The sequence below is a fragment of the Monomorium pharaonis genome, chromosome 8, assembly GCF_013373865.1.
Source record: "Monomorium pharaonis isolate MP-MQ-018 chromosome 8, ASM1337386v2, whole genome shotgun sequence".
Classification (NCBI taxonomy): Eukaryota; Metazoa; Arthropoda; class Insecta; order Hymenoptera; family Formicidae; genus Monomorium; species Monomorium pharaonis.
This window is the reverse complement of record NC_050474.1, coordinates 9754003-9765911: the sequence shown is the minus strand read 5'-3', so window position 1 is coordinate 9765911 and position 11909 is coordinate 9754003. Positions and strand designations below refer to the sequence as shown.

General features: G+C 28.8%; 1 protein-coding gene across 3 annotated transcripts in view; it reads left to right on the top strand.

The window, feature by feature from the left end:
* Nucleotides 1–3887: 3887 nt before the first annotated feature.
* The window catches only part of LOC105831168 (phosphoribosyl pyrophosphate synthase-associated protein 2), a 31604-nt gene continuing 23582 nt past the window's right edge, over nt 3888–11909 (top strand). The window contains exons 1-6 of one of the 3 annotated variants that reach the window (XM_036290997.1): nt 3888–4126; nt 4503–4558; nt 4658–4757; nt 7142–7550; nt 9823–10101; nt 10415–10561. In XM_036290997.1, the coding sequence (XP_036146890.1) occupies nt 4522–4558; nt 4658–4757; nt 7142–7550; nt 9823–10101; nt 10415–10561 (972 nt within the window). In that variant the 5' untranslated portion in view covers nt 3888–4126; nt 4503–4521. Of the gene's footprint in view, nt 4127–4502; nt 4559–4603; nt 4758–7141; nt 7551–9822; nt 10102–10414; nt 10562–11909 lie in introns of all 3 variants that reach the window. The other 2 variants (XM_012671136.3, XM_012671137.3) reach the window with 2 other exon arrangements.

The window sequence follows — 11909 nt, the reverse complement described above, 5'->3', positions numbered from 1 at the left end:
CCCGATCCGGGTAGGATCGACAACGTAGGGTGTGGTCGCGAATAATGTCGCGTGGTAGAAGGATGCGGTGTATCTCCGGCCGATCCCTGTGGATCGGTCACGTGGCGCGTCTACCACAGGTCGTTTCGCCAAAGAGTAGTGTTATGCGGTTGTTGACACGATTGAAGAAACACCACTCTTCATGTGCTCGATTGCCTTGACATGCAAGGAGGAACGCGCTATTTCAGTTGCCTCGGACTCGATTGCAGGTTAGGAACTGTATCAAGGGAGAGCACTCACACGAGACTGACTCGAAGTCACGCGGCGCGCAGTAGCGAACGGGGGGGCAGACCAATCAGAAGCAGGGAAGGGTCGGTTCTAAACATCGCGCATGCGGTGGTCGCTGCGCCGTCACAGCCGACTCGCGCGCAGCGTCCCTGTCGTCAAGCGAGCCCCCCTTTCCCATTCAACAGTAACCGAATATAACAGGTTACGTTACTCTGAAATTACACGTAACTTACATGTAAGTTACAATTTCCGACTCAGCAATATAACATGTTATAATTACATGTTATCTAACCGTTACACAACAGTTACAAAGAAAAATAAAATTAAAAAAATTCATTTTTTTTAAATTATTTTTATCAACAGCACATACTACATTTAGAATAAATTTTTATTAATTAATTAAATTTAAATTATGTTATTTTTTATTTTATTCTTACTTGCCGCTGCTAGGTTTGAACCCGGAACCTTAGGATTACGAACCTTGTACTCTTCCTGCTACGCCAATTCGACTCATTGATATGGGTACTTGTTATTGTCTACATATACCTATATGTTATAAACTGACGCAACTATATTATTTTTTATAAAAGCAATTAAATTTTGCAAAACATATTAAAAATAAATAGCATTAATTTATTTACTTATTAATTTCATTGTTAAATTTATCTTTTTCCATAACCTTAATAATCCCACACAGCACACTTTATCCTGAGGATATCCCCAGGTTATCGAGATATCCAATTGGACATATTGCAATCCTATGGATGCGGTTATTGCGATATCCCTCGGATATCTGGTGGATATTGCGATATCCTGTGCTGTGTGGGATTTGATGGAAATTGCGATCTATTTAGCACTAATACTTTGAAGCTTTCAAATGGTTAATTAGATGATTATATAACTAGATAGATCATATATTCTAAGAAAAATTGAATAGTACATTTATTATCCTGTTTTTGTTCAATACATGATGAATTTAACTTTTTTTTGTGCATTTTTTGTGCGCAGTAATTGTAGACAAATCGTTATTTTTGAAAACATTATCTTTATGATAATTTTTTTAAATATCAAATAAATCTCTCATTCAGGATGTTATAATGTTGTCTGATTTCTAAGTCAACTACGAGACATCGTTCCGTAATAACATTGATACGAACGTGTTATGTTACGATTATACAATTTTTGTTGAATAATTGTAACGCCAAAACGATGTATAACAGCTATATCACTTGCGTATAACAAATATTACGTAACAGGTTATATCCATGTCATATAGCACCTACATATCACAAGAATAACAATGTTAAATTACTTGTAACTTCCATGTTATATTGCCGCTATAAAATGTGTTCACTGGGCTTATTATTAAGTTAATTGAAGACAATTGGTTTTTGTGTCTGTTTCATTCCAAATAGCAAAATAGTGTCATAAATATTTATAAATATTTTACAAATTTATTTTCAAAAAATATTTTTTAAAGATTATATAATTATTTTTCATAAAACATTTAGAAATGATACAAAAATTATTACCAACAATATATAGAATATATTTTTAAAATGTATTGAAAAATATTTATGTATATGAACTTGAAATATTTTTTATATTCTTTGATAATAATGGTATAAATATTTATTTTAAATATTTTTATGTTTATCATAATTTTTTTTATACCTGACAAATTCGGACATAAAAATATGTACAAAATATTTATCATAAATATTTTCCCTCCTTATAAATATTTTATAAATATTTTGTGCTATCTGGGATATTCTCTTAGTGGATCGTCATTAATTATTTCCTGATTTTGTGCGTCAATGTCTGGTCCATCATCTAATTAATAATCACGCTTTGAATATAAAATGCAACAAGGCCTAAATCACATCAATTAACCTCAAATACAACAATCATAACAATGCTCCATTGCTCTGCACTGCTCTGCACTATGAGTGCGTTCCACTTAAGGGGATCCGGGAGTGACTGGGGCTGCGTTCCGATATTTACTGCCAGTACTGAAATTCTATAGTGTATGTGACGTGAACTATAGATTTTCAGTACTGGCAGTGCATATCGGAACGCAGCCAGAGTTACCGACATTTTTTGGGGAACTTGGATTTTCGAATTGGAGTAACAGAATGCAAAATCCTTTTACAGGATTAAAGTACGCACAAAAATGAAGGGGGCGACGTACGATTTGTTCTGATAAATAAAAAAAAATTGTTATTTATTAGTCACCTAACGACAATATTTGCTTCATACAAAAAATCTATAGTTTATATGTATAAAATAATCACGTCGCCCCCTAGAAAAAACTCTCAGGAATAATATCGTGCAATTAGAAATAAGATTAGAATCCTAGAAAAAAAGATTCGCATTCCGCAAATTGGAAAATGAAAAAACGAAAATTTGGGTTATGTACACGTAAAAAGTCGATAAGTAGAGCAATATGAGAAAATTTTTTTTTGTTTTCAATATAAAATCCAATTTATAGATTAATATTAATATGTGTACTTTAATTCTGGAAAAAGATTTCTAAATCTATACAAGAAATACATATAAAATCTCATTAATGATGTGCACGAATGACTCTACCTTATCGACCTCGATCAAATTTCAAAGGCACTCCTGGATCCCCTTAAAGCTTGCAACGACCGTGGAATCATTTCATCCTTGTTGGTTATCAAATATTAAACAAGGATAAGCAACGCTCATGAGCGTTGCGGGCGTTAAGTGGAACGCACCCTATATCGTTCTTTGTATCCGAACTATGGCCGGTATTCATAGTCGGGTCTTATATTTAAGATCATCTTAAGTACTGTCTTAAGATGCCATCAACCAATCACAGAGCCGTATTAGCATCTTAAGACATTGCTTGAGACGATCTTGAAATAAGATTTGACTATGAATACCGGCCTATAATTCCTACACTAGCCTGAACTGGCTTGCACTGGTCCAGGGACTCTATTCTTGAATTCATTCGCAAGAAAACGTGTGCGCAAATACCCGCTCTAACAGAAAAGTTGCAAGTTTATTGGTTAAAAGCCATACGATAGCCAATAAATTTCCAACTTTTCTATAAGAACAGAATTTGCGAATACGTTTCTCTTTCAAATGAATTCAAGAATCGAGCTCCAGTTCAGGGGCTCGATTCTTGAATTCATTCGCAAGAAAACGTATGCGCAAATACCCGCTCTAACAGAAAAGTTGCAAGTTTATTGGTTGAAAGCCATACGATAGCCAATAAATTTTCAACTTTTCTGTAAGAACAGAATTTGCGAATACGTTTCTCTTGCGAATGAATTCAAGAATCGGGGCCCAGTACAGTTCCAGTGCAGCTACCAAGAACAAACCTATAGGTTTGCTCTTGGTAGCTGTACTGCTCTACTGGTGCAATAAGTTAGAATGAGAAAAAATATATTTGTCTCATTCTAACTTATTGCACCAGTGCAGCAGTGCAGCGACGAAGAACAGTGGTCTGTTCTTTCTAGCTGCACTGTTGCACCGGTGCAATAAGTTAAAGTAAGACAAGTATATTTTTTCTCATTCTAACTTATTGCACCAGTGCAACAGTGCAGATAGAAAGAACAGACCACAGGCCTCATATGTATAAAATTGAGGTGGTATCATATCCTAGTATTATACGTACGATACCTATGTAAGACACATAAGGTACGATACCTTCCCAACCCTGGTGATGGCCTGAATTTGCGTGGCTACGCATTTTTTTTCGTGAAGTGAACGTACTGGCACATTGTGGCACAAGTAGAACTAGTAGAAGCAAGTGAAGAAACTTCAATAATTTTTTAGATTATTTTCATAATTTAACGTGACATTTATCGAACGATTAACAACGATCAAGGTATGCAAAGTGGATAGGAATAGTTTAATCAAATTTACGGTCGCAACGTAATTGCATTGTTGAGATGCGTGTAAGATTAATCAAGTTTGATCGATTGTTTGTTTATTGCGTGGTACATATTAGATGTGTTTGTGTTGCTCTAAACTGTTTGCACTTAAAACAAGATAAATACGTACTTGAGTATTGGAAAAAAAGAAGATAAAGATTCTTAATGCAAAAAATACAAACAACAGATTTATTGATATATTTTTTATTTGTGTACCTGCACGTGTTTTGGTTTCGCTCTGTGTCACTCTGACGAAATGAATAAATAAAAAACAATCTCTTTCTAAATTATTAAAAATCTAAAAAAATATATTAAAAAAATACATTGCAGGAGTTTTTTTAGTTTCAGAATGTGCAGTTTTCGTCTACTCGAAATAATGGATTCAGGTATTGAGAAGTTCTGAAGTGCAATTTGGTAAATTATCTTTTCAGGTATATTTCGTTACTTGTCTCTTGACTTGGGCCTCTGCATTATTTTTACATTAGCTATTACAACAATCATTGAAGTGATGGAGAAGCCAGTATCATCGGACATAGTCATCATCTCGGGTAATTCTCATTCAGAACTCGCCAATTTAATTGCCAAGTAAGTAGAGACAGAATGTTGACATAAAAGTCGATCTGTTGACGATAATATTTAGATGCATTACCGATTGTTTTGTAAGATTACTTATATTAATAGATCTTTCAAGAGGCTTGGGATTGTTACTGAAGAGGAAAACCAGTCAAAATTGCCCAGAATCTATTTGTTTCTTCTTAAAATATTTTGTTAAATAGAAATTTAAAAAACTAATCTTTAAAAAATAATATTTTTAAATTATTTATATAGATTTATATTGCTTTTGTAAATAGATGAATTTGATATAAAATTTCAAAGTAGGAAAAAATTATACAAAAGCTTATCTAAAACATTTCAAGCAATTATTAATAAAAAAGTGAATAGATGTATATTTTGGACAAAATTGTATGATTTTTATGTATTTTAACTATATATATAGATTTTTCAAAAGTCTAATATTTTTTTAGAAATATCTTCTAATTATTTTAGTAAATTTTTTTGTAAATTTTAATTATAAATATAAACTTTGTTAAAAATATTTTTACGTGTGTATCTCCTGTTTTGTTGATAATTGAGTGAAATCAAATATAAATATTACCTTTGAGAGATTCCTTTCTATTTTACAATTTATTCCTTTCTATTATTACAACAATTGAAAGAGTTCTTACAAAAACCAAATAAATTTAAAAAGTTAAAGTTTGAGGAAATAAAAGAAATTGTTTATTTTAAACTGTTTATTATATAAATATAGTAATTCTCTTATATCTGTCTTTTCTTCCTATGATAGGTACAAGAACACAGTTTCAAACTTTGATTAATATTTTAGGAATTTATTTAAAATAAAGAGATAACAAAAGTTTTCAATTTATTTGGTTCTTGTAAAAATTAAATTTACTATTTATTTGTTTTATAATATTTTATATTTTATAACGTTAATAATTAATGATAAATGTGATGAAGAAAATATTTATTTGCAGCATAGAACAGTTGTGATATTTATTAGTCTTTATTCATAAAGTTTTATAAATTGCTTTAAACAAATAATATTTTTTAATATTTTTCTTTAAATTTGGAAATTTTTTTCTAAATATGCACTGGGCATAAGAATAAAATTGAAAACTTTGATTAATATTTAGATTTATTAAAAATATAATAATAACTTTTAAACTTTCTTGTTTGGTTCTTGCAGAAATTTTATATTACCATTTCATTTGAATGTTTATTTAAATTTTCTATTTAGGATTTTTGCTGTAATAAAATTGTTCATGTGATAAAAAATTTAATGTCATAACTCAGATTTCTTTAAAAATGGATTTGTTTTTTGTAAAAAAAAATTTTATTATATAATTTTTATATCATAGTTGACACACACACACGCACACACACACAAAATTAAATTATTGTTTTTTGATTCTTTAAATAAAAATGCTTTATTATTTTATCACACAAAATTGCAAATAAATATGTAATATCTATTTAATAAACACCTTAATCACTAATATATGTATACATTATATATATATATATATATATATATATATACTAATTATGTTTAATATTTAATAAATTGAATATTTAATATGTTTAAATTTATTTGATAAAGAAATATGTTTGTGAGATATTTCTATGTTAGAATATTTTTAAAAATAATACAATTAAATGAAATAAATGGCTAAAGAATGATGAGAGCAAAATCTTAATGATTCATAATATTTGTTTACCTTTATATACATTTTCTAGTTTTTCAGACAATTCAAGCTATGTATTATTATGTTTAATTTCAAAACATAATTTTTAATTAAAACCAGAAGAATAATATTACAAGGTTATACATTGATAACACAGCTACACAAAATAAAAAAGTGGTCTGTATCACAGACTAGATATCCTTATGTATTTTGAGTTGCTGAACACACATTTGATATCAGAATTGCTCTATCACCCACTTTTTTTTAATAAAAAAAAAGTGGCCTAAAAACTCTGAAAATCGCAATAATTTCTCTGCATGTAGAAAATGATGGACAATTCTGACATCGGATTTGCGTTGAGTGGCTTAAAATAATAAATATAAAGATATCATGGTTTGGTCCATGATACAAACCATTTTTTTTATGTGGCTGTAATAATTAATTTAATAATACTGTTGCTAATAAATATTTGTTAAATACTTCAAAGAATTTATTGCAAGAATATATTATTTAGTTAGGATAAAAAAGTTCAAAGAATTAGAAAAAATATATAAAATTACATAAAAAAGTATTATGAAACATTAAAATTATACTTTGACTGTCCCTTGACTCTTCTCTCGTGCATTTAATTGTATTAAACATGGTTCTATTATTATTTTACTATTTATTTTTATACCTTTGTTATTTTTACCTTTATACATTTGTTTTTTTTAATATTTGAAGTCGCCTGGGCGTAAAACCTGGTGGATGTGCAGTCTACCATAAGTCAAATCGTGAGACAATGGTAGAGATAGGAGATTCTGTGCGTGGCAAGGATCTGTATATAATCCAAACTGGCACAAAAGATGTGAACAATAACATAATGGAGCTTCTCATCATGGCTTATGCATGCAAGACATCATCGGCCAAAAACATTGTTGGAGTAATTCCATATCTACCCTATTCCAAGCAATGTAAAATGCGCAAACGCGGTTGCATAGTATCTAAACTTTTGGCAAAGATGTTGTGCACAAGTGGTCTAACTCATATTATCACAATGGATCTTCACCAGAAAGAAATCCAAGGATTTTTTGATGTTCCTGTGGATAATTTGAGAGCTAGTCCATTCCTTCTACAGTATATTCAAGAATCCGTATGTAACAAGATTTTAATCATTATCAGGGTTCGGAAAGTTACTTTGTAAAAGTAATTAGTTACAGTTACAGTTTTTTCGTTAAAAAAGTAACTAATTACAGTTACAAGTTATCGATTTTGAAAAATAACTCATTACAGTTACAGTTACTAAAAAAATAACGAGTCGTTACTTTTCAATTACTTTTTTCTTAAATAATTGTACATTATTTTAAATATAAGAAATAAGAATCTTACATTTTATGCTTTACTAACTGTTGTATATTATGTGCTTAATTATGTGCTTTAACAAGTTATTTTATATACACTAAATGAGAACTTTGTAAAGGTAAAACTCTAAATTGTATATTACTGTTATCAGAATTAAATGAAATATAACGATACATTGGCTGTCATACATTGATTCATCTTTTTTTTATTACAAAATTTTTATAAAAATTTTTATAGAATTTAATTTTATAGAATTTGATATTCAAATATATCATCGTAAGAAAACCTCTTTGTGGCGTCATTATAGAGCCATCGATACTAAACATATATTCCACAGATGCAGAACTGTGAAATGCCGGTGTTATATTTAATAAAAAGTTTCTTAATTGCAGTGTAATTATTTAGCATATTAATACTGGAATTATTTGATTTTAAGAGTTGATACAATTCCTCTTATGTAGACTCGACTTTTTCTGGTTGTTAATTAAAAATTTTAGCGCATGTTCTGAAAAAACTGTTAAAGTAACTATCAAAATAGTTATTAGTTACCAAAAAAATGTAACTGCGTTAAGTTACAGTTACAGATGGAGAAAAGTAACGAAGTTAAGTTATTATAAAAAAAAGTAACTAACTGTAACTTCGTTACAAGTAACTTGTTAGTTCCCAACCCTGATCGTTATAATAATAACAATAATGTTAGTAATAAAAATACCCTATAATAATAATAATAATAATAAAAATAATAATAATAGTGGAGTTATATTTTATAACATATAATTAATAATTTTATTACATTTAACTAATTATTATAAATTATCAGTAACCATGTTTAGTGAAAATAAATAAATACAATGTATAATTATAATATTGTTTATTATTTAACTATTATTATTAGTTACTAATTATTTGAATTTTATGTTTAGAGGATGAAACACCCCTTCGAAAAAAAAACGATTTTGCCCTTTCACAGCGAATACCGTCGGAAGTATAGTCGGAAGTATATCTATATAATAGATAGAAAAAAATGTTTTAAATAAAAGTTGTACAGTTTCAAGAATTTTGTGAAATTGTAAAGAAAAAATTTTTAATTTTTTGTTTAAGATACCCTCACTTTCAAAGGGATGTTTCACCCTCTAAAATTCTGCACATAAAAAAGTCTTTGATTTTTGTGTTTAACAACATATTTCATGGACAATCAAATTGACGTCGAACGCCTGTGATTCTTTCCTTGTCAGTTAATTTGTTTTTATAATACTTTTAAAGTACTTCTACAATATGCAAAGTTGCAAGAGCTAAATTGAAAAAGAATTGTATTACATAAATATTTACTGAGTTATTTAAACAAAACAAAATAGTTTAATCTTCTCTCTAATTATTAGTTATTATTATTAATCTTAATAATAAGAAAACAAGTGTTTTTCTTTTATTTTAATGAATTTGGACATGTTAAAATTTTGATTAAAATAAGACAAATATTTTTATATAGAAGAGTTTTTGCTCGATTTTTTTTTCAACAAAATGTAATACTTCTTTGAAAAAAATAGATTGTTTTTTTAAAACAAATATCAAAACTATATGATAAAAAAAACATTTTTTAACGAAAAGTGAAAATGATTTTGGAAGTATTTTACAATAATACATTTTTTATTGAAACAAATTTTTGCATTTTTATTTAAAAATTTTTTATCACAAAAGTACATTTTTACCTTTTTAACTCTTCGTAGTCACTTGAAGTCAAGTAGTCCCCCCCCTCTCAAAAAAAATTTGGCGTTCTATCCGAATCATCTGAAAATTAGACAAATTTTTTTTAAAATAAAATTTTTACATTTGCTACTAGATAGTATTTAGAACAATATTTCAAGTTTATGTAGTATTTTCTTTTTGTTAAAATAATGAAGACTTAACGGTAAGTAAGAATGTGGACTGGAATCCGTTATATCTGGTATAACCACTACGAAACTTTTCAGAGATGTGACCACGAAGGGTTAAATATTACTTTTTATATGTACATATTTTTATTTTGTATCTGCTTTTTTATATAAATTGTATCTTTTCTTTATCAGATTCCTGACTATCATAATTCTGTGATCGTTGCAAGAAATCCAGGTAGTGCAAAGAAAGCAACTAGCTATGCTGAAAGGCTGCGCTTGGGAATTGCTGTGATACACGGAGAACAGAGAGAGGCTGAATCCGACATGAACGATGGTCGCTATTCGCCACCCGCGTTAGCGCTGGCCGCGCGTACGATGGAGGTCGGCGTGGGTGTGCCTTTGCATCCAGCAAAGGAAAAGCCGCCTATAAGTGTTGTCGGGGATGTTGGAGGACGTATTGCTATTATGGTGGTGAGTAAAAATGATATAAAAAAGCCGATTTGCTTTGAAGATTTCGACATTCAAAGTTGCAAAAATTTTTGAAGCTTTAGCGTTAAAATACTAGAACACAAAGCTTTGAAGAATTCAAATTAAAATTAAAAATATTCAATTAAAATTATTCAATTATTAAGTTATTATAATAGTAATAATATCGTGATAGAGGTACGACAAGAGTTCAAAATAAAAAAATAAGTTTTCGGAATAATTATTTACTTCCTAGTCCGTATACGTTGCAAAACACAATCTGCGATTTAATAAAGTTTAACAACAAATTAATTTACAGGACGATATGATAGACGATGTACAATCATATGTAGCAGCTGCCGAGGTACTTAAAGAGAGAGGAGCTTATAAAATATATGTCTTAGCTACGCATGGATTACTCAGCTCAGATGCGCCTAGACTCATCGAGGAATCTCCGATCGACGAGGTAATAATATTAAAGAGTAAAGAGTATGCTTTTACTTTGTTGAGTTGTAAAATATAACTTTGGCCAAAGGCATTAGACACATTATATTTTTCTGAAAATGTTTCTAACTGAAAAGATTTAAAAGAAATTAAAATGTGAATTATCTCTTGTTTTAAGAATCCTTTCAACTTATGTATAATGTCAGTAATTAACAGGAAATAATGTAGATAAAAGAATTTCAGATAAATAGATAGGTGGCCAATATTTTTGGCCATGACCGTAGATTTAGTTTCTTGAAATTTTTTAAGAAAAAATATTTGAAGCAATTAAAAATGCTAAAACTTTTATAAAAATATTTATAATATTTATTGATTATATTCATTGATTTATTTTTACAGATTATAATATTGATTATAGTTTTTTTTAAGTATCAGACTGTCTTGTAGATGGTATATAAATGATCTTAAATTGAGAATTATGTATTTTAATGTGTATAATCTTATTTCTTAGCATATATTTTAAATATTACAATTTTTGAAAATGACAAACCACTGTCTAGCATAGAAATAAAGTTTAGTAAGTGTATATTGAAGAAAATAAAAAATAAAAATACAGAATAACAATTTATTCAAAAACAATTTAAATAAAAAAATGAATATAAATATGCATAGAATAGTGTTATAACTTGAATTATAAAATTTTACCAATGGAGGAATATAAACATAAATTGAAAATATTTCTTATGAGATGCAATATGGGCAATATAGTATCTTAATTGAAAAAATAAAGATATGGATAGTGACTAGAATTTTTTTCACAAAGTTTAAAATTTTATTTATATCAAATCTTTGTATAAAGAAAGTATACTGTATTATGTTTATATAAGCTTGTTTACATAAACTCTTTAAAAAAAGAAATAACGATAAACATAGCTTTGTTAAAACGACTAGTACACATCACAATTATAGAAAACACTTTTTGGGCTTTTAAGAGGATGTTAAACTGGTCGCCAAACTTGATCGAGGTCGAGTCATTTGTGGACATCATTAACCCTAATACTATACCTGGAGTAGAATAAACCCCACCGATTTTTGGCTTCAGTGTTTTAGACTTTATTTTTTGCTTAGCTTTATGAATTTTTTCACTGTTTTAAATTTTAAATTGCCCCAAAATAACTTTTGGACATTATTTTTGGAAGTTTAAAAAATTTTTTTGAGTCAAAATGTTTGATAATGTACGAATAATAACCACTTAAAGAGGCTAGGGTATATTACATCCCTTATATAGAATACCGAATTATTTGATGGTGTGTAGGATTAGAGTTAACAAGATTTCGTATGTAGGGGAGGTTGGGGGAAATATGGACATT